We start from the raw sequence: 23,716 nt of genomic DNA, 5'->3' as shown, positions 1-23,716 counted from the left end.
GAGGCCTGACACCAGTGTGAACAGGCCCAGCCCGAGCCAGGCAGGCACAGCACGAGTGTGCGGGGAAGGAGGCCTGATACCGGTGTGAACAGACCCAGCCTGAGCCAGGCAGGCACAGCACAAGTGTGCAGGGAAGGAGGCCTGATACCAGTGTGAACAGGCCCAGCCCGAGCCAGGCAGGCACAGCACGAGTGTGCAGGGAAGGAGGCCTGACACCGGTGTGAACACACCCAGCCCGAGCCAGGCAGGCACAGCACGAGTGTGCGGGGAAGGAGGCCTGATACCGGTGTGAACACGCCCAGCCTGAGCCAGGCAGGCACAGCACAAGTGTGCAGGGAAGGAGGCCTGACACCGGTGTGAACACGCCCAGCCTGAGCCAGGCAGGCACAGCACGAGTATGCAGGGAAGGAGGCCTGATACCAGTGTGAACAGGCCCAGCCCGAGCCAGGCAGGCACAGCACGAGTGTGTGGGGAAGGAGGCCTGATACCAGTGTGAACAGGCCCAACCCGCGAGGCAGAGCAGGGCACCCGTGTGCAGGGAACCCAAGTCTAACTTCGCTCTGCCTGTTGGCAAGTTCTATCTTCCCTCCACACCCATCCATTGCTGTGAGTCTCAGTTCTTTATCTTTGAAATGGTGGGTGTGGCGGTAGGATTTGGGATAGATGATTTCTTGGGCCTTTTCCCACTCTATATTCTAATGTGTTTCTAATTAGTAGTTTTTAAACACAAAATCAAAACCAACCCCAACGTTCAGAAAATGTGTCAAATCTTATTAAAATGATTTAGTATTGTACAGAAATTCAAGTATCACAGCTTCATATAAATACTCTATTAGGAGGATTTTTTTTAATTTAAAAGAGTGATAGCAGCCCTGGCTAGTGTGGTTCAGTGGATAGAGCTCTTATCGGCCTGCACACCAAATGGTCGTACCTGGGTTGCAGGTTCGATCCCTAGCCTGGTGGGGGCACAAGCAGGAGATAACCAATTGATTTTCTTTCTCACATCGATGTTTGTTTGTTTGTTTATTTATTTCTGTCTCTCCTACCTCCCTCCTTCCTTCCCTCCCTCCCTCCTTTCCACTCTCTCTAAAAATATCAATGGAAAAAAATATCCTTGGGTGAGGATTAACAACAAAAAATATAAAGAAAGAAAGAAAAGAATGATAGCAAAATGGAAAGAAGTTAGAAAATACATTTATTAACCATTATTTCCTCTTCATCAAAATTCAATATATTTCTATTAGCAAATTAAACATTAATATGGGCTGGGGGCAGGATATGAGCATGGAATCAGTAAAACAAGATAACTGTTATACTGGGCATCTCTTATAATGAGGCTTTACAGCATCATTTTTTTAAGCATTTGTCTGGGAAATCTCAGGTGTATCTTCTAAATTGAGAGGATTTGAACAAATAAATTCAGAATCAAGTTAATCGGCAGCACTTCAGTGTAAATTACATTCTCTGTGCTTCAGCCAGTACCTCAACTGCCCTTGTCTCCTTGTTTAATCAAACTAAAACCTCAGGAAGTTGGCTTGGTCAGTTGACTATACTTGCATTCTAGTTCTTTTATATATCTCTTTTTAGGGGCTGGAAGGGGCGGCAGGTTCCAGAGTACCAGTGTGACCTCTTATGTAATCTGGAAAAGTGTTTTAATCTGGGCTTCCTCCCATTGCATGTTAGGTTCCTCATCTATGACATGGGAGTAACGGCAGCCATGGAATAGTTGGGTGGACTGAACGAGAGCATGCTTGCACCTAATAGGAGCTCTGAATTAACGGAGAGGAAAGAGTAAATGCAGTGCCTCCTGATTCTGTATCCTTGTAACATAAAAACAAATTGCCGTGTTCTAGTTTTCCACCAGCAGAAAAAAAATAGCCCCCAACTATCTTCTCTTCCTTCTTTTTTTCAAACATTTATTGAGTACAAGTGAGGAACCAGGAGAACTGGGACACACAGGGGAATGTGGGCCTGGCCCCTCTGTCACGGATGCACAGTGGGGTGGGGTACACAGGACTGTGCGCATTGGGTGGTGCTCCATGGAGCAGGCACGGTGTGGGGGCGGATGGAGTGAAGAGGGAGGGCATGTCAAACTTGCTGGAGCAGGAGATGGTTCTGGAAACTTTCCTTTCTGTGGCTGCTGTGTTCAGAGCTTTAGAGAAGGTGTGTCCAGGAAAATACGGGGGCATTTCAGGGTCCCTTTTGGTCCCAGATCTGTACCAGAATGTTTTGCTGTGATCTGGTGTTGCCCCCAGGGGTTCCAAGGCTTTTGTAAGAGTTGGTTGTTCAACCCTTTGGTCAGAGACATGGGTTCCTGTAGGGCAGTGGTTCTCAACCTTGGCTGCACATTAGAATCACCTGGGAATCTTTTTAAAATCCTGATTTCTGGGCCTCATCCTCCAGAAATTCTGTTTCTTTGTTATGGGGTGAGGCCACAACATTAGTAACAAAGAAACAGAATTTCCGGAGGATGAGGCCCAGAAATCAGGATTTTAAAAAGATTCCCAGGTGATTCTAATGTGCAGCCGAGGTTGAGAACCACTGCTGTAGTGCTTCCTGGTTTACAGCCGGCTCTCCTCGTGTTGGTCCTCACATGGGCCCCTGCAGTCAGAGCACAGCTGGTTCCTACAGTTTGCAGATGAGGACAGCGAGGAAGTTTAGAGAGGGTTGGGCGACCTCCCTGAGTCACACAGCCAGGAAGGACAAGAGCTGCGATATGAGCCATATCTAGTGGCTCCAGATCTGGGTCCCTGTCCACTCTTCTGGTGGGACAGCGATCAAGGGCTGTTCTTACACGTTACCTACTAGTAAGTGGGGAGGGGAGCTCACTTCTTTAAGTTTGCAACTTTCAATATGACTATTGACCTAACTCTGCCTTCTTGATGAAAATTTTATGTTTTCCCCCGCCTTTTTCTTTTTGTTTTTCCTTTTTCTTTGTCTATTTCTTTTTTAATCTAAATCAAAATAGGCATCAAAAAGAAATCTGTTCCTTGGTTTCAACCCCAGAAAAATGTTCAGATCCTCACTCTGATGTTGAAGCAACCTGGGTGTCCTCCCTAAATATGTCGAAAGTACCAGAAGACTTTTCACATCAACAGATTCAGAAAAAGAAACTCCTCCACGCAGGTATCAGTGAACAAAATGGTTTGAATGTCATTAATGGTTGTTCTTCAAAGCAAGAAGTAGAATAAAATGAAACCCACACAATATTATAAAATAAGCCTAATCGGGTGGTTTTTTAATTGAAATTTTTAGTGAGATACTTGTACATTCACATGCAGTTGTAAGAAATAATACAGAGAAATTCTGTATGCCCACTCTTCCCCCAGACTGGTGACATCTTGCAAAAATCCTATATAATAAAAGGGTAATATGCAAATTGACCATAATGGTGGATGACCGGGAATGAACGGTCTCTATGACACACACTGACCACCAGGGGGCAGACGCTCAATGCAGGAGCTGCCTCCTGGTGGTCAGTGTGCTCCCACAGGGGGAGCTCCGCTCAGCTACAAGCTAGGCTGATGGCTGCAAGTGTAGTGGTGGTGGCGGAAGCTTCTCCCACCTCCTCAGCAGTGCTAAGAATGTCTGACTGTGGCTTAGGCCTGCTTCCCATGAGGAACAGGCCTAAGCTATCAGTCAGACATCCCCTGTGGGCTCCCAGACTGCAAGAAGGAGCAGGCTGAGGGACCCCCCGAGGGCACAAATTTTTGTGCACCAGGCCTCTAGTAATAGTACAATATTCCAAGTAGGATATTGACACAATCTTATTCAGTTTACCCAGTTTTACTGTGTTCGTGTGTGTGTGTCTGTCTATGTATGTGTCTGTGTCTATGTGTGTCTGTGTGTGTGTGTCTGTGTGGTCTCTCTATGTGTGTCCTTGTGTGTGTCTCTCTGTGTGTGTCTGTGTGTGTGTCTCTCTGTGTGTGTCTGTGTGTCTCTCTGTGTATGTGTCTGTGTGTGTGTCTGTGTGTGTCTCTCTGTGTGTGTCTGTGTGTGTGTCTGTGTGTGTCTCTCTATGTGTGTCTGTGTGTGTGTCTCTCTGTGTGTGTCTGTGTGTCTCTGTGTGTGTGTCTGTGTGTGTGTGTCTGTGTGTGTCTGTGTGTGTCTCTGTGTGTGTCTCTGTATGTGTCTCTCTGTGTGTGTCTGTGTGTGTGTGGTTCTATGCAACTGTATCTCATGAGAAGTTTTGCGTTTCCACCACCACAGTCAAGATACAGAATAGTCATCACTGCAAGGATCCTGGGCATTGCTCTTCTGCAACCATGCCTACCTTTCCTAAGCCTGGGGCCCACTGAATTCTCTATTTGTAAAAAATTATCATTTCAAAAATGTTATATAAATGGAATCATGCAGTACATAACCTTTGGGGGTTGGCTTTTCTTACTCAGCATATTTTCCTGAAGATTCATCCTAGGTTTTACATGTATCAATAGCTCGTTCCTTTTCAGTGCTGCGTAGTATTCCATGATATGGATATATCAGAGTTGGAAGAACATTTGGGTTGTTTCCAGTTTGGGAATATTACATAAAGCAGTTATAAGCATTCATGTACAAGGTTTATGTGAACATAAGTTTCATTTCTTCAAGATAATTTGTTATTTTATTTTTCAGTTTTACACTTGGAAATTTTTTATAACTTATATGTATTTCCTGAGATTTTCTATTTGTGCATTTATCTCAAGAGAACTTATAATTAACTAGAGACCCGATGCACAGATTTGTGCACAAGTAGGGTCCCTTGGCCTGGCCTGTGGGGATCGGGCTGAAACCGGCAGTCCGACATCCTCCGAGGGGTCCCAAAGTGCAAGAAGGCACTCTGCAAAGTTGCTGTCACTCGGCAGCTCCTGCATTAAGCATCTGCCCCCTCGTGGTTAGTGCACATCATAGCTACCAGCCAGTCGGCCAGTCAGCTGGTTGCTTAGGCTTTTATATAGCTAGATTAATGAAGCATCTATAAGATAGTTTCTTTGGCTCAGTGGTTGAGCTTTGACCTATGAACCAGGAGGTCACGGCTCATATTCTGGTCAGGGCACATGCCCAGGTTGCAAGCTTGGTCCCCCGTGTGGGGTGTTCAGAAGACAGCCAACCAATGAGTCTCTCCCACCATTGATGTTTCTATCCCTCTCTCCCTCTCCCTTTCTCTCTGAAATCAATAAAAATGTATTTTTTTAAAAGATGAGAAAAAAAGATAGCTTTTTTGAATTTCTTGTCAGATAATTCCATCTTCTGATTCATCTTGGTGTTGGAGTCATTTGATTGTTTTTTTTCATTCAAGGTGTGATTTTCTTGGCTCTTGATATGCTGGGTCATTTTTTTATAGTATCCTGAACATTTATTTGGGCATGATGGTAGGGACTCTGGATCCTATTGAAATCCTCTTAGTAAGTAGATGCCCTGGTCAAGGGGTTCCAATCACATTTTAATTTTCACAGCCTCTGTGGTGTGGTTTTGGTGCTTGGTTTTCTGGTCTCACTGGGGCTGCTTCTGGTCCCTGCTGGGCTGCCTGAATTTTCTCAGGCCAGGACTACAGATGTCTCTCCGTGCGGGAGGGTTGTGGGGGCTTCTCCACCATTGTCTCAGGGGTGTCCTCATGTCCAGAGAGATGGAGAGGTTTCCTAGTATGGGCCACTTGCTATGTCTTGGTCCCTCTTGAATGATCTGTCCACTCGTCCTGGTGTATTTGTGTGAGGGAGGAATGTGTTAGGCCCATGGGGACAAAGAGGCTCCCATACTGGGCCACTAGCGTGTCTGCATCCCTTTTGCCAGTCCTGCCTGCCCAGCCCAATAAATCTGCTAAAGATGCTACTTGCTACTCATCCTAAGCATCCTAATGGCTTTTTGTCACTTCCACCATTTCACTTAGATGTGGGATCATTGCTAATGATAGGCAACCCTGTGCTGAGTTCTAATTCTGTTTCAGTTTTTAATAGACAGTGAAGAACGTGGGGATGGACTACACAGAGCTTGGGGAGGAGTTAAATGCTTGAATCCACTGCCAGATAAATATGTTTTATTTGCAGCGTCTGTGAATAGTGCCGTTTTTATGCTTCGAGACTACTATTTTTAATTTCTTAATTTTTTGTTAATCCTCACCTGAGGATATTTTTCCATTGATCCTTTTTCTTTTTAGAGAGAGAGTGGGAGAGGGAAAGTGCTTGGAGACTTTTAGAGCAAAATTTTATTTTCGTTTTGGCATCCTGTGTGTGGTTATTTTTGCCTAGTAACTTTGGTCAAGGTGGGCTGTCATTGTGGTCAGGGGCAGGAGCTCAGCGCTCTTATGTGGATCATTTAGCTCCTTTTCACAGGCATAGCTCCCAAGAAGACGCATCCTTCTTAATTCCTGGTTACACAGGCAACCAGGACTCACCCTTTGTGGCCTAGAAAAACAATGACTAACATATAGCTCACTTCTATCTCCATGCATGGAGGCCCAGGGATTACCTTTCCGTGCAAAAGACAGATAATTTGTAGATTGCTAACTATTATTCACTTTATCTAATTTCTTATGGGAGATGGTAAGTCCCTTCTTGTTGAAAAATAAGAACACATTTTATTCAAGAAAACTACTAAAGCCTTGGTACTTGTGCCTCTAAATTGTGAAATACAGACACATGTACAATTAGTGTAGTTTAAGAAATCACATGTGAAAACTCAAGGTATCTTGGTATAGGCCAGGGGTGGGCAAACTTTTTGACTCGAGGGCCACAATGGGTTCTTAAACTGGACTGGAGGGCTGGAACAAAAGCATGGATGGAGTGTTTGTGTGAACTAATATAAATTCAAAGTAAACATCATTACATAAAAGAGTACGGTCTTTTTTTTTTAGTTTTATTCATTTCAAACAGGCCGGATCCAGCCCACGGGCCGTAGTTTGCCCACGGCTGGTATAGGCTCATTATCCCCTAACACACACAGATTAAGTTTCAATATTGATAAGTGTCCATGTGCTAGTTGAAGGGACCCAACAGAGGGTAGAAAATAATACAAAGGTGTGGACAGCAACTGTGGGAGACAGAGCTTCTAAAGCAGCCTCCCAAAGATGACCCCGCTGACCCCTGTGACTATGAGTCATCACTCCCACGATTATGTCATGTCGACTTGGAGACAGGGTCTGGGGCAGTGATGGCGAACCTATGACATGCATGTCAGAGGTGACACTCGAACTCAGTTTTCTGGTTGATTTTTCTTTGTTAAATGGCATTTAAATATATAAAATAAATATCAAAAATATAAATCTTTGTTTTACTATGGTTGCAAATATCAAAAAATTCCTATATGCGACACGGCACCAGAATTGAGTTAGGGTTTTTCAAAATGCTGACACGCCGAGCTCAAAAGGTTCACCATCACTGGTCTAGGAGGTGGCTGGTACCTACACGGCCCTTAAGCAGAGGCGTTTTCCAGCTGGTGGCAGAATGGAAAATCAGAGACGAAGCACGAGGGGAACTCAGTGTGCGTGGCGGCTTGGAGATGGAGGGGCCACCCGAGTAGAAATGCGGTGCCGTAAGGAGCAGAGCGAGGCCTCTGGCTGACAGCCAGCGAGGAAGCAGGGTCCTCAGTCCTGCAACCACAGGAAATGAATCTGCCAACAACTAGATGACCTTGGAGGCGGAGTCCTCTCCGAAGGGTCAGAGCTTGACCTAAGATGAGTGGAGCAAGCCGGTGCCACAGCATTCATTGCTGGCAGGGCCGTGCTCTGAGGTTGGAAAGAGGCTGCATTCTGTTTTTAAGGATCCAAGGAAATAGTTGCATCTAATGAAGTATCTCTTTCCATCCCACACTCCTTTAACCCCTCTCCCTGTCATACCTGCAGAAGCAACCAAAACCAGCCTGCTCAGAAGCCAGATGTGCACCCTCAAGAGCACAGCTTGCAGCAGGAAGACGGACGACCTTCCCACTCCCAGCAGCTGGAACCCTCCTGGTGACAGAGGCAAGGCGGAGAGGGTCTCTGTCAGCGAGCCAGGCGGGCTCCCTTTGCCCAGGGCCGGCTCCTGTGAGCTGGGCATAGATACTTAGGGGGAGGCACATCCTTTTTCTTTTTTTAAAATTTTGTTTTATTGCTTAAAGTATTACAAAGGGTATTACATATGTCTCCTCCCCCCCCCCCCTGACATTACCCTGGCCTCCCCTACCCCCCAGTGTCTTGTGTCCATTGGTTATGCTTATATGCATGCATACAAGTCCTTAGGTTGATCTGTTACCCCCCACCCCCCCGCCCGCCAACCCTCCCCAGGCTTCCCGCTGTAGTTTGACAGTCTGTTCGAGGCAGCTCTGCCTCTGTATCTATTTTTGTTCATCAGTTTATAATGGTCTTTATTATCCAAAAATGAGTGAGATCATGTGGTATTTTTCTTTCATTGACTGGCTTATTTCACTTAGCATAATGCTCTCCAGTTCCATCCATGCTGTTGCAAATGGTAAGAGTTCCTTCTTTTTTACAGCAGCATAGTATTCCATCATGTAGATGTACCACAGTTTTCTAATCCATTCATCTGCTGATGGGTACTTAGGCTGTTTCCAGATCTTTGCTATGGTAAATTGTGCTGCCATGAACATAGGGGTGCATATATCCTTTCTGATTGGTGTTTATGGTTTCTTGGGATATATTCCTAGAAGTGGGATCACTGGGTCAAATGGGAGTTCCATTTTTAACTTTTTGAGGAAACTCCATACTGTCTTCCATAGTGACTGCACCAGTCTGCATTCCCACCAGCAGTGCAGGAGGGTTCCTTTTCTCTGCATCCTCTCCAGCACTTGTCGTTTGTTGATTTGTTGATGATAGCCATTCTGACAGGTGTGAGATGATACCTCATTGTTGTTTTGATTTGCATTTCTCAGATGATTAGTGACTTTGAGCATGTTTCCATATGTCTCTTGGCCTTCTGAATGTCCTCTTTTGAAAAGCATCTATTTAGGTCCTTTGCCCATTTTTTGATTGGATTGTTTATCTCTCTTTTGTTAAGTTATATGAGTTCCCTATAAATGTTGGAGATTAAATCCTTATCGGTGATAACATTGGCAAATATGTTCTCCCATGCAGTGGGCTTTCTTGTTTTGTTAATGGTTTCTTTTGCTGTGCAGAAGCTTTTTATTTTGATGTAGTCCCATTTGTTTATTTTCTCTTTAGTTTCCAGTGCCCTAGAAGCAGTATTGGTGAAGAAATTGCTTCAGCATATGTTTGAGATTTTGTTGCCTTTGGATTCCTCTAGTATTTTTATGGTTTCCCGTCTTATGTTTAAGTCCTTTATCCATTTTGAGTTTATTTTTGTGTATGGTGTAAGTTGGTGGTCTAGTTTCATTTTCTTGCATGTATCTGTCCAATTTTCCCAACATCATTTATGGAAGAGACTGTCTTGACTCCATTGTATGTTCTTGCCTCCTTTGTCAAATATTAATTGAGCATAGTGGTTCGGGTCGATTTCTGGGCTCTCTATTCTATTCCATTGATCTATATGTCTGTTCTTGTGCCAGTATCAGGCAGTTTTGAGAACAGTGGCTTTGTAATACAGCTTAATATCAGGTATTGAGATCCCTCCTACTTTGTTCTTCTTAAGGCACATCCTTTTAAGTGGGTCCAGATTGCTTTCTGTGCAGAGGACTCTCTTGTAAATCAGGTCTACCTGCTTTTGTGAACGCGGTTTTCTTAGGGGGCGACTTGCTTACTGTGCCTGGGTGTTTAGTACACACGTGGCCTGTGCAGCTACGGTGCCAGTGGCCATGCTTCGGCCACCGCAGGGTTTGAGTCTGAACATTGAATACTTCGCAATCAGTTTATTTATTTATTTATTTTTGATATCACTCTAATATTTTATTGATTGATTGATTTTTAGAGAGAGACATTGATTTGTTGTTCCACTTATTTATGCAAAACATTGATTTGCTGTTCCACTTGCTTATGCATTTATTGGTGATTCTTGTATGTGCCCTGATTGGGGATCGGACCCACAACCTTCCCTGGTGTATAGGGATGACGCTCTAGCCAACTGAGCTACCCGGCCAGGGCCACAGGTGGTTTATTTTTTTCCCTTCTGGCACAGGTGGCACCATCCAATAAACTCCTCTCCGGTCTAAACAGCTTTTATTACTGTTGATAAAGTCATTATTGTTAAAATAGTAAATTTCTAAAAGTTTAATTACTGTAGTACTTTCCCCTATATTTCAGATAGTTGATAAATAATAAATCCCAGTACACACACACACACACACACACTCCAGAATCCCCTGGGTAGTGGGGTGCACCTGGGTGACATCACACCTGTTGGTGCTGGGCCACAGCTTAATCGACCCTTGTGCTCCTCAGGCTGATGGAGGCGATGTCTTTTCCCTAGTTTCCGCTCACCTGGCACATCTCCTCAGTCTGCTCCAGGCACCATCCTTAAAGGGCTCATCATGTGATTAGGATAGGATACGTTAGGCTTTTAACTAGCTCACTCCCAAATTCCCCTTCGTCTAAATGCTGCTGATCTGATGAGCTAATATTCCTTTTCATGAATAAATCCAAGCTTATGTAAGGGTGTGCATTAAAACCCCAAATACCGATGTGAGCAATTGACCCAGCCGTGGGCAAACCACGGCCCGCGGACCGGATCCGGCCAGTTTGAAATGAATAAAACTAAAAAAAAAAAAAAAAAAAGACCGTACCCTTTTATGTAAAGATGTTTACTTTGAATTTATATTAGTTCACACAAACAGTCCATCCATGCTTTTGTTCCGGCCCTCCGGTCCAGTTTAAGAACCCATTGTGGCCCTCGAGTCAAAAAGTTTGCCCACCCCTGAATTGACCCTACAACTAAGCAGGACCTAAGAAGGATTTGGTTTCCCTACACAGAGCTGAGGAGCCACAAAACCAACTGTTACCGACTAAAATGTCGATCAAAGCTCCCCTGTGTACTTTGGGAGGAGCCTAATGAGGGCCGCATTAAACCACCCGTGGTGAGTGGTATTCTTGTTCAACATTTAAAAAATGTGTTCTCTAGAAAGTGAGAGCATGCGTACGTCTCAGTTTTCCCTGGAGGGACCTCTCCGTGGCCCGGGGCGGGGTGGGGGTGGGGGGGAGGTGGGTAAAACAATGACAGGTGGTGCTCACCCGGGCGTTGGTGTTCAGCGCCAACCGCGGTGCGTGTTGCCTGAGAACCAGTCTGAGGGACAGTGTGCTCCGAAGGGAGGTCCGTTTCTCAGCCTCAGTCACAGCCGAGCTCAGAGACGTGTGCGCCCCTTTTGCATCTTGCTGTAAACCCAGTGCCTGAGGACATTGTCCAGCCGCCATTTCCCTGTCCACAGGACTGAGCATCCTGCTGGCAAACGAGCATCTAGACGACACATCGCTAGAAAGACCGACTCCAGAAGGAAGCCACACTTGTGACCAGGAGTGAGTTTTAGTTTTCTGGGGACGGTGTGTTCCGTTTTTGTTGTAAGTTTTAAAATGTCACAGGCAAGTGTTCTTCAGTGTTTCCGGTTTGTCTTCAGAAAACTGGCTCAAGACCCACGGCTTGGTCGCCAGGAAACTCACCATCATGGACGCCTTGTCGGCGACGGCCGTCCCGCACAGCCCCACCTACGTTCCCATCCTGGGCAAGCATGTGACTTCCAAGGTCTTTGATGAGGTGAGCTGATGGTCTGCGTCTCTGCTCGACATAGTTTTCATTCCGTGCTTCAGTGAAAAGCCGTCCACGTCAATGCCTTGTACAGTTGTAACCAGAGTTCATTTCACCCACTGAAATCGAGTTCTTTATAAAGGCGGTGAGAAGCATGTTCGCTGTCAAGCTAAGAAGGAACTGGCCTTCGTTAGTTGGCAGTTCAGGCTTCTCTGCTTGTGAGAGACGAGGTTCTTCTGTTGCTCACCTTCTCTTCCTGAGTGCATCGTCAAAGTCTCCAAAGGAAAAAGAGAAAGAGGGAGGAAGGGAGGGAGGGAGGGAGGGAGGGAGGGAGACAGAAAGACAGATGGATGGAGAGTTAGCCAGAACAAAAGAGCCCTAAGAGAGTGATGAGTGACAGTCATTCATGTCCCAGAAGGAGAGAAAGAGCTAAGAGCTTCCAATAAGAGGGTGTGTGGTAGGGTTACCTGTGGAGGAAGCCAAATAAGTGTGAAGAGTTCCCACTGACTTGTGTGATGATAAGGTCCTTGCCCTTAGCAAGAACAGACCCAGTGGAGCAGCCAGAGTGCACGGGGATGGGGAACACAAAAGACAAGAGAACTTAAGGCTTGAACTCCAGAGCTTCAATGAAACAGCAACTAATGATTTAAATAGGAACATGTCAGGCCTTACAATCACTAAATGAAAAAAATATCCTTAAAACCTTACCTCACACTGAAATATTTACAGAGGAATGGAAAGGGTTTGGGATTAGCTTCGAAATAATCTGTATGATGGGAACAGTGGGGGGAGGGGAGGAGTAGGTAAAGCAACATTGGCCATGAGTAGATAATTGTTATATTTGGATTATAAGACTATTGAATGGGTGGGGGGAGAAGGGGGCTCATTCCACTGTTTTGTCTTCTTTTTTACATATTTGAAATTTTCCATAATAAAAAGTTGAAAAAGAAATCAAAGGCAGGAAACTTCTTTTAAAAAGAGCTTTATCTAATTGTTCTTGGAATAGCTGAGATCTGGTATATTTGGAAGAAGTGGGTGAATTGGGGAGGTTTTCTATTAGTCACATGTAAGGAATTATGCCCATGGGCTTCCACATCAGTCGAGTTGGCGTGGCCAGTGGCTCGTGCTCCGGAGGTTGTGTGTGTGATCACTTAGGCTGGGTTCCTCATGACTTTGCTTAAGGTGAGTGGTCCTGACCCTGTCAGCTTGTGACTGGCAGATTCTATTTACGCCCGCAGTGAACGCTACCTGATTAGTCAGATATCAGCTTATCACGTGAAGCTTTCTTCTAGCAACTTTGGTGACAACTTCTCATATGCTGTGGATTTATTTTATTAAATTATTGAGTTTTATTTGGAGTAGAGGATACTTAGTGAACTCCCCCTGGGAGAGAGTTTTCTTATGCTTATCTTGTCTCCTTCTAACCCTCGCAATAAGCTTTGATACATCAAAAGTAAGTTTCTCTAAAAACAAACATGATAGGGTAGGAAAACATGAGAATAAAATAAAAGAAAAAACCATGAAGGGCATATTTATGGATTGAATAAATAAAAATGTTTGTATAAAACTATATAAATAAAATTAAGGCAGATCTCAAAAAAATATTGGTAACATATATGACACACAGTTAAGGAAATGGCAACTAAAATAAGAAGTTCTAGTTCTTGTGACCTCTGGGAAGTGTAGGTCAAAGATCCAGTTTCATGTCAGAGAAATGCTCTGACGTGGCCTGAGAGCTCGGACCTGGGGCATTTGCTCAGCCCGAGTCTGGGCCGGGGGAAAGGAGTTATGAAGGTGCAGAGGTGAGGAGCAGGGTCCTAGGCCGTGGGGAGCACACAGAAGTCTGAGGGTCAGAGAAAGGTCTCACTCCAGAGGAAGCTCAGTGTGGCTGCAGGAAGGTGCTAGAGCTGGGACGGAAGGTCTTGACAGAGTTAAGGATGTTGAATGTCATTCTGAGGGGATCTGAAGGCTCTTCACAGAGAGAAAAGATCAAGGTTGGGCTCTGACTGCTATCTGGACAAGAGTTGGAGGGGTCTGAGGCCGGGAAGGTGAGGGGCAGTGAGAAGGCAAGGTCAAGGTGGCTGTGACCCAGGTGGTAACATTGGGGACAGGACCAAACCACATGGAGCTGAGAGAGAGAGAAATGCCAAGAGTGAAATTTAAGAAGGAAAAGTTGGGAGGAAGAGTAGTGAAGGTCCTGGTCCTCAGGAGAACCTCCGCGTCTTCTGACGCTAGAAAGCAAAGCCACGGAGAGAGGACCAAGCTTCTCAAGTGCATCTTCCAGGGGACTTGGCTTGTGCTCTTTGTGGCACTGCACATCCTCTTCACAAACCTGGGGCAGGTAACACACTGCCCAGCGTGCTTACTGTCCTTCATTGTTGATAGTAAGAGCAAGAATCATGATGATGATGGAAATGGACTGTAATGAGTTCCAATTTCACCCTTAAAGCACACTGACATCTCCTATTCCTTAATATTTCCTTTGACTTTAAGAGACCCTGGCTGTCAATGGGAAAATAAGAAAACTATAATCTAAAATTATTCCCACTTAGTGGGATGTATAGCTTTTTGAGACTTGGACATAACATTTTATGAAAAAGTAGACAAAAACTAGAATGGAGCTGAAAAGAGAACATGAATCTTAACCCACTGCACTGAGAATTTTAATTGACTCTTACCCCTGTGCTCTGTGCACAGCCACATCCATCTGGGTGGAATTGTAAAGCAATGCTGGGCTTTGTCCCCACTCTTGGTTTCATTCATGACTTATGTGTGGGCTCCTTCTTCTTCTGGAACACAATGCTGTTTTGGTTTTCAGTGTTTCCTGGACCAGCATCAAATCTGTCACCTTGGAGATAAAATATTGAGCAGACAGGTTGCCCTAGCAACTCTCCATTTCAAAATGCTAACTGGCAGTTTAAGTTTCCGATGGACCACATAATTTTATCTTACCTCTTTCAAAAAGAATCATTCATTGTCAAGCCATATACAGAATAAAACTGTTTTAGTTATTTGTTGAATCTGGAATTTGAAGCTCTTTATTGCCAATTGCTTTGAAAATAATAAAACCAAAATAATTTGGAAACATGAGTCTGCATTATTGGAAAGTCTAAATCTTCATCGTCATCATCATGATGTCTTTAACAGCAGCCCATCAAGCCTTCTTGCTTTGCCCTAGTCTGGGTCCAGCAGAGAGCTTTGTGGTCCGATAGCCCTGGCTGGCACCCCAGCTCATGTACTCCTGGCGGCCATGGCAGGTCTCTGATCTAGTATGAGAGGAGTCCTCACACTAGGTTCTGAGTGAAACACTTGATATCATCAAAGTAGTTCATTTAAAACTTAGAGAGCAGCCTAGCGAGGTGGCCAGTCCTCACAACATGTAGCTGACGATGAATGTTAGGGGCAAAGAGGTTGGGGATGCTGTGACAGACCTGGCATTTTGTTATTCAAATATAGTAGCATTCAACAGAACTTTCTATTGATAGAAAAGCTTCTTTAATTAAAGATTCAAAAGCACAGTTATTGCAAAAGCTATATATATTCATTGTGTAAAAAATTAGAAAATAGAAATGAAAAAGAACCAGTAATTAAAATTCCCTGCAGGTGAATCATTGGTGGTTAGCTGGCTATACCTTTTCACTGTGTGTAAATCCTTTGTGTTTTGTTTTTGTTTTACCAAAATGAAGTCAAACTAAATATACTGTTTTGTACCCTCATTTTTACTCAATAGTCTATTGTGAACGTTGTTCCAGGCCAACAAATGTGTATCTCCTATACCATTTTATTTATTTATTTTTACATTAAAATTAAAATAGAAAACCCCAATCTTTTATGTTCTAAAAGCTTAGATTAAAAAATGTAAGAAGTGCCTGGTCAAGTGGCTAGTTGGTTGGAGTGCCATGCTGTATAGCAAAAGGTTTCGGGTTCGATCCCTGGTCAGGATGAAGTGTATGGGAGACAACCAGTCGATCCATGTTTCTTTTTCACATCCATGCCTCTCTCTCTCTCTCTCTCTCTCTCTCTCTCTCTCTCTCTCTTTCTCTCTCTCTCCCCCCCCCTCATCTTCCTCTCTCTAAAAATAATTAAACATATCTTTTGGTAAAGATAAGAAAAAGTAAGGTGTCATCTATACTGTAATCTACACTGAAGTAAATAGCATATTTTCAGGGGTTTTTGAATGGTCTTGTTGGCTCTGCAAGTTAATTTTGTGGCCCTGCCTTCATTCTGCTCTTTGGAGGCTGGAGGTATTGCAGTTCAAAAGCACACACCGAGGCTTCAGCACTCGACAGTTTGTGCAGCCGAAGTTTTATCTGTACGCAGTGACCCGCCCAGGATACGCACGGCTCTCGCATTTTCATTGCATGTATCCAGCCACACCTTTCTTGGCCAAGCTGGCAGCAAGGTGTGGATCCTTATTGGAAGAGCTGATTTTATTGGGAAAAGAAAAGTAGTTGGTGAATTCAGTCAGGGTTGAACAATAAATATTTAAATATCAGTTTCATGCTATTTTCTCCTTTCAAAAGGGGGATTGTGGGATTGCTTATAAACACAGGATGTTGTCAGGTAAAATTCTGTCTGCACTACTTTAGCAACTAATAGCTGTGTACACAGTTCTGCATTCTGCTTTTTGTTGTTGTTGTTAATCCTCACCCAAGGATATTTTTCCACTGATTTTTAGGCAGAGCGAAAGGAGGGAGGGAGGGAGGGAGAGGAAGAGAGAGAGAGAGAGAGAAAGAGAGAGAGAGAGAGAGAGAGAGAGAGAGAGAGAGAGAGGCACATCGATTGATTACCTCCCCTACTCACCCCAACCAAGGCCAGGAATCGAACCTGCAACCCAGGTACATGCCCTTGACTGGCAATTGTACCCACAACCCTTCAGTGTGCGGGCCAATGGTATAACCACTGGGCAACACCAGCCAGGGCTGTATTCTGCTTTCTTTATTTAGCATATGTTATGAATGTATTTCCTTGTAATGACCATTTTTTGGGTGATTTTAGTGGTTGCACTAATATTCAATAATACGAGTTACTACAATTTATTTAACTATTACCCGAATTATTGGACAGTTTACTTGGAATTTTAAGAATGCCTCTTTTCCTATATCTCTGCTATCATGTAGAACACTAACATTTAAGAACTTTGCCAATTGCTATATGAAATGGTATTTTGTTTTATTTTTCTATTCTTTTATTGTTCAAGAATAGTTTTCTTATGTAAGCTAAATACCTTTCTTAAAACCTTGCTCACCTATACTTAGCAAACACCTCTTTAAAAATAGCAAAGTTACACTCATCTCTTACCTCAGTTACCAAGGCTTCAAATTTGGTGGGATCCAAACTTAATTATGTGTTACAATATAGATGAGCTTTAAAATTTTTGAGCCTTGGCCATTCTTTTAATTGATACATAATTTTAGCCTTTCATGTGTTCAACAAATGGTTAGTACTGGAAACTAGCATGTTTACAAGGAATAAAGAACGACAGGGTTTAGTAGAGAGGCAGGCCCTGTAACAGGAGTTGCATGTATGAATATATTGATACAGGGCTTGAGTGAGGAAATATGCAGAGTGCCTAGCGCTTGGCAGAGGGTAAAGAATAAGCTATTATCATTATTGATAAAGCTATTCTCAGGTACCGTGGCTCCTTTAGGGTATCTCTGGTCCAGCAGTGGGAAACGTTCTAACAGAATCAGCCCAGATCGGCTATCCATGAGTTCTAGAAATTTCTTCTGCCTTTATGGTCAATGTCTGTCTCCCTCCTTCACTTCCTCCCTCTAGTTAAAATCTCCTCAGACAAGGTGTGATTATTAATACCCATGTGGTGAGGTTTATAGATTAACCTCAGAGAACTGAGTAGGCTATACCTCGAGGCTCCCTTTTGTTACCAAATATTGTCTAGAAGGGTCTCTCATCAGTCGGTTATGTCTATTTGCATTATAAGAGGTGAGAAGTGCGCCATTTCAAAGGAGGTGTGGGCAGGGTTTATTCCTTCCCAAGCAGAGCTGTCAGGCTCTTCACGGACCGCCTCCCCTCCCCGTGGCTTCCTGGCAGCAGCGGCGGCCACCAGCTCACCTCCCAGCCCCTGTGACCTCACAGTCACAGTAAATTTGACATCATAAAGAGAATATCCCCTGGGACCTTCACGTGACCACCATGCTGTGAAAACTAAGACCACAGGTTGAAGGTGTGGAGTATGAGTTTGTCTTTCCTTCAGTCTGCATGTGCACAAGCCAGATCCGCACGACCCTGAGCTGTTCCACACTGAGGCACACGATGGCCATGCCCGGCGTGCGGCCCAAGTCCACCAAAGAGGGAAGTAGAACCTGGCCTGCCGGCTCCCTTCAGTGCCTGAGGGGAGGGGCCACGCTGGTCATGGTGAATGGGAGGGTGCTGCTACGCATTGTGTGGTGATTTGTGGCTAAGCCTATAAGTTGGCAAACTTGGAGGGCTATTCAGAGACTTGTAATGGTTTTTTATCCCCAGAGGTGATAGAAATGTAAGGGCCTTTTGTTGGGATTGTCTCCCCCCTCCAACCACCCCCCCCCCGCCCCCCTGGGAAATTTATGTGATATGTAGCTCTATTTTGAAAGATATTTTTTCCTCTCTAAGTTTCATTTAGTTCCCAAAGGCCAGTCGACCCACTGTTCTGGCTCCTGCCTTTGACAGAGACTGTTAGAAGCCACACGCTGAATTCATGTGTCCGACAAGTAGCGAGGCTTGACTATGCGGCCTCTTAACTTTATGATTTTCTCGTCAGTTTTCTGAATTTTTGCCTATTTTCTTGTTGGTTTTGGTCTTGATGGTTTAACAAGATTAATATATTTCGTTTTCAATTTCAATACTGTTTTTTCCAAGAGAGAGTTCTTTTATTATTTAAAATATTGTTGTTTTTCCCATTCATTTGTTCTTATGGTACTCTGTATGTTTTTGTACTTTTATATGACTTTTACATTTTTGAACAATCTAATCATAATTCATTTAAATCATAATTAATATAAAGTCATTGTTAGATGGCTCATAAGTTAGTTTCTTTAGTGAATTGACATTCTGATGACTTGCTCAGCTATCAGTTGTGGGGTGTGTGTGTGTATTTTGGAATTAGTATACTGGATCATTTTAACAAGCGTTTTCAATCTGTTTTTTACTCTTTCTCCTCCTGTTTTGCACTTGCCTCAGTCCATCCCTTGAGCCGCCTCAGTGGCGTTCAGCCCTCTAGCTCCATGGTGACAGTGGAATATAGAACCAGAGGGTGGGTTAGAGATTCAGTGCCCTCTCTCCTAGCCTGGCCTTCTTTCGGGGGTGGGGGACCCGGAGACCAGTGCTGGCTTCAGGCACTGAGCCTGCTGGGGCCCTGTCCTTCACGGAGCACTCACCATCCACCTGCTGGCTGTGCGGGAGCCCCCTGCCCCGCCTCTCTAGGGGGAGCCAGCAAGCTCCCGGCTTCAGCCCTGCTCATCTGCTCACAGCTCTGTCCAATTTCATCTCTAGAAAAATGTCCACCCTGCCTTCTCCTTTCTATGTATTTTATTTTAAATGATAACAACAACAATATTATTTTTGTGTAATTTTGGAGGCAAGGGGGGGACAAAAAAGCATGATCTATATTGTCTTGATTGATTGAAAGTACAAATTGCTCTTTACAAACAATTCCCCACATTTCCAAGACGCCTCTATGCTCCTTGTGGTTGGAAGCAGATACAATTTTGAAACCATATTGCTTAATATTCTCCTGTTGGTTAGTTTCTTTTTCTTGTTTGTTTAAATATTAAGATATGGAATATGCCTTTTTGTGAACATATGTTTATCGATCAATAAATATTTGTTGCGGGCACACTATGTGCCAGGCACTGTGCGAGGTGATAGGAATACAGTCGTGACTAAAACCCAGTCCCTGCTCTGGGGGAGCTTACACTCCGGGAAGAGCTGAGTGTGTAATGTGCAGGTACTGGGGTGCAGGCAGAGGCATCCAGCCCGGCAGGCAGCAGCAGGTGCCGACAGACAGCCCAGAGCGGAGCCTGGGGCTCTGGGCTCTCGCAGAACGCAGTTCCATCTGACATGTATGAGAACCTCGTATAGCCCTGGCTGGTTTGGCTCAGTGGATAGAGCATCAGCCTGTGGACTGAAGGGTCTCAGGTTCGATTCCGGTCAGGGCACATGCCCAGGTTGAGGGCCCGATCCCCCGTGTGGGGCGTGCAGGAGGCAGCCAATCAATGATTCTCTCTCATCATTGATGTTTCTCTCTCTCCCTCTCCCTTCCTCTCTGAAATCAATAAAAAAAGAACCTCTTATAAACTGATAAGGAAAGTGGTCAAAAGATGTTAACTATCATCAGATATTCTCAAAAGAAAATTAAATTAAATATATGAAAAAGCTGTATAACCCGGATAGTAATTTACAAGTAGCAACCATGAGATCCTGCTTCTTACGGTGCATTGATGGACAGAGTTCATGAAGCCAGCACTGGTCCTGACGACAGTTCCCCAAACAGTTTTGTTTTCTTTTTATGTGGTGGTTATTTTATAAAGATACAGTTTTTGGAAGAAAAGAGGTTAGCAACGACATCTCTGATTTTTTTCTTAACGACTTTCTATATGTTATAATTTGCTACAATTATATTGACCTTAGAGTCAGGAAAACATGCTGTGTAGCAGGTGGCGCCACCGTTGAAAGAACATGTCAGCCTCTCCAATGACGCTTTCCTGTGCATTGCTGTGTAGGTGTTCCCTCTGGCACACGTGTGCAATGACACAAACAAGATGACATTAATTAACCCCCAAGGAGTCAAGCTCAACGTCTACAAGCAAAAGGTGGAGCAGGCAATTAAGTCCTACGAAAAGTGAGTGTTCCTCAGCTCCCGCGCAGGGCTCTGGGATTTGTTTGTTTTGGCTTGTTTTCTCCTGTTTTAGCTTAGATTTCTCATCTGGAGCAGCTGTTAAAAAATCGCCTGCAAGGAATAGCCAATTCAGCAGGAGCCGCAGCAAACACAGACACACCCGTGTGCGGCACTGTGTTAAATACCTCACCCCAACATGCCAACAGTTTCAAACCCTCTTCCCTTTCCCAAGGGAAGGGGGACATAAAAGCATGAACTATATTGTCTTTATTGATTGAAAGTAAAAGTTACTTTTTACAAACAATTCCCCATATTTCCAAGACGCCTATACGCCCCTTGTGGTTTGAAGCAGATACAATTTTGAAACGACAGTATTCTCCTGTTAGACTCATCTTACGCCTCTTCCTGCCCAGTGGGCCTCTCCCTCCTCCTCAGTGAGGCCTCGCCAGTGACTCCATCCCCGCTCGCACGGCCCTCCCCGCTCAGGCCCGGTACTCCCGGTGGCAGGGCCCGGGCAACCTGCCTTCCCCTGGGCCTCTTCCTCCTAACGGATGTCACTCTATATATTTGACTATTGGAATTTAATTTGATCTAATTCAAGTTAAGTCATTAAAATTCTTCAAATTCAGCTATTCAAAATGTAATATGACATTATTCCTATTATCATTTAATTTCCTTGAATCATTCCAATACCTGCCTTCTCCGAGTGCCTGCTCTGGGGGAGCCTGGGGCGGCCGTGGGTGGGGAGGGAGGCAGGCGATTCCGGGGTTCACTCGCGGCTCGGACATGGACGTGGCGAGTCCTGACAGCGGGCTCCCCTCTCATCCCCCAAATCTGCTGACCCTGAAGGACCATAAGCAGATGAGTTTCATGGTTATGCAGCCCTGATTCCTCTGAGAACCAAAGCGTGGTCAGTGACTCGCCCGTTCCTCCCTTCCCGTGAGTGAGTCTGGAAAGCCTTCTAGTATCTTTAGAGAAACAGTATATACACTGTTATTATTAGTAATGACATTAATTTTAATGACTAATTTTAATGTTGACTACATTTATATTACTTATTTAGTGCTATTAATTTGATGTTTATATTAAATGAATTGTTTATTTAACATTATTGTTTAATATTAATTTTTTCCAACTTTTAAATGTATTTTTTTTATTGGAGATAGTATTACAGATCTCTCCCATTTTTCCCCCTCCCCCCTCTCCTGCCAGCCCCTACCCAGTCCCCAGCCCTTCACTACCCTATGCCCGTGTCCATGGTCTGTGCGTAAAAGTATATAAGTCCTTTGGTTTATCTCTTCTCGTCCCCCACTCCCCACATCGAGGTAGGTCAGTCTGTTCCATGCCTCCATGCTTCGGGTCTTATTTTGTTGGTCAATTCATTGTGTTCATTAGATGCCACAAATAAGTGAGATCATGTGGTACTTGTCTTTCTCCGTTTGGTTTATTTCACTTAACATAATAGTCTCCCGGTCCAGGCATGCTGCCCCCAAGGGTGAGAGATCCCTCTTTTCTACCGCTGCACAGTATTCCATAGTGTAAATGTCCCACAGCTTTTTTATCCTTTACTATTATACAGAATATGACATCACTGTTACACAGGATAAACTTCCTGATCGTTTGCATTCAACAGTATTTAAGAATTTTGTTGGTATGAGTGTCAATACCCTTTTCTACCTTGCTCCACCTTCCTACAGACATGCCTAATATGCAAAGTAATGAAACAGTTTCCTCCCACCCCATCCGCAATATAATATTTCTAAGGTGTTTCCCACTGCAAGTAAGCCAGACGTCACCTGTACGGTTGGGGATAAGCAGGCACACGGGAGGCTCACAGCCCTTCGGCCAATATGGTGGCATTAACTAGCTGTCTGGTCATACAGTGCCTGTGGGCGGGAGCACTTCTGTTGCAGTATTTTAAGAACGGAAGCAGCAATGCTGGCTTTGTGTGTCTGAGTACTGGCTCTGCATGGAGAGTGCCAGGACCACCTGGGTTCTGGGGTGATTACTCTGCTGCTTTTTTTTTTTTTTTTGAGTCTAAGGTCAGGGTTGCAGCCCTCAGATCCATGGGAGAAGCGCCAGTTGTAAGCTGGCCCGGGGACCATGTTAGTAACCTCTACTTACTGATCGGCTGCTGCCTAGACTTCTCAAATGTCGTTAGGACAGGTTGCTTTGCAAATGAGCCGCTCTTGTTATAAGTGGTTTGTGGAGCAGAGATGTGGAAAGTAAGTGAAAGTCACTCCCCAGGCGGATTTCACTCTTCCCATCCAACGGAAGAGGAAAACTGGGCAGTAGCATCCCTGAGTCCAGCGCAGAGACGCCCTGTGTCCAGTGCCCTCGGGCATCCCATAGGGACCGCCAGCATCCCATAGGGACCCACCCGCATCCCATAGGGACCACCCGCATCCCATAGGGACCACCAGCATCCCATAGGGACCACCTGCATCCCATAGGGACCACCTGCATCCCATAGGGACCACCAGCATCCCATAGGGACCGCCAGCATCCCATAGGGACAACCAGCATCCCATAGGGACCGCCCGCATCCCATAGGGACCGCCAGCATCCCATAGGGACCACCAGCATCCCATAGGGACCGTCAGCATCCCATAGGGACCACCAGCATCCCATAGGGACCACCCGCATCCCATAGGGACCACCAGCATCCCATAGGGACCACCAGCATCCCATAGGGACGACCCGCATCCCATAGGGACCACCCGCATCCCATAGGGACCGCCCGCATCCCATAGGGACCACCCGCATCCCATAGGGACCACCCGCATCCCACATGCGAAGGGACTTCCCAGGGTCTCCGTCCCCTCCTGTCCGTGGAGCGGGGATCCACACTCTCAGTTGTCCTCAGCTCACACCCACCCACTTTTCGGCCGTGTGCTGTACACTATTTAGTGAAGATGGACAATAGGGGAATAACAGAGGTGATGAAAATGTGCTTTTGGAAACAGTTTTTTCTAAAGGATGGAATTAAAATTAGACGTGCTAAGTAACTGGACTCACAGTCACTAAACCAATGGTTTCTCAGCCTGCCACGCGTGGCTCGCCCCTCTCCAGAGCCTGGAGGCCACGAGCCCACGGTTATTCCTGGTCGCAGGCAGGCCTGGGCAAAAGTAAGTGCACGGGCCACTGTGACAACCTTCTGAGTGAATGAAGCTAACAACACAGCCTGTATGTCCTTTTCCATTTCCAGCAACTGCAACCTACTTTTGCCCACCCCTGGACATACATCCCAGTTCTCTCAGTGCCAAGTGGGTGCTGCGATCCTTGT

General features: G+C 45.0%; 1 protein-coding gene across 1 annotated transcript in view; it reads left to right on the top strand.

The window, feature by feature from the left end:
* Positions 1 to 23,716, top strand: part of VWA3B (von Willebrand factor A domain containing 3B) — a gene marked incomplete at its 3' end in the record, with an annotated part of 132,266 nt that overhangs the window by 75,764 nt on the left and 32,786 nt on the right. The window contains exons 15-19 of the mRNA XM_081100670.1: positions 2,969 to 3,126; positions 7,817 to 7,933; positions 11,284 to 11,371; positions 11,450 to 11,606; positions 20,315 to 20,433. Coding sequence (XP_080956796.1) covers positions 2,969 to 3,126; positions 7,817 to 7,933; positions 11,284 to 11,371; positions 11,450 to 11,606; positions 20,315 to 20,433 — 639 coding nt within the window. The remainder of the gene's footprint in view (positions 1 to 2,968; positions 3,127 to 7,816; positions 7,934 to 11,283; positions 11,372 to 11,449; positions 11,607 to 20,314; positions 20,434 to 23,716) is intronic.

The sequence above is a fragment of the Myotis nattereri genome, assembly GCF_964212035.1.
Source record: "Myotis nattereri genome assembly, chromosome: 10".
NCBI classification, from domain to species: domain Eukaryota; kingdom Metazoa; phylum Chordata; class Mammalia; order Chiroptera; family Vespertilionidae; genus Myotis; species Myotis nattereri.
Note: the sequence above shows the minus strand (reverse complement) of the source record. Positions and strands in the feature narration are given on the sequence as shown.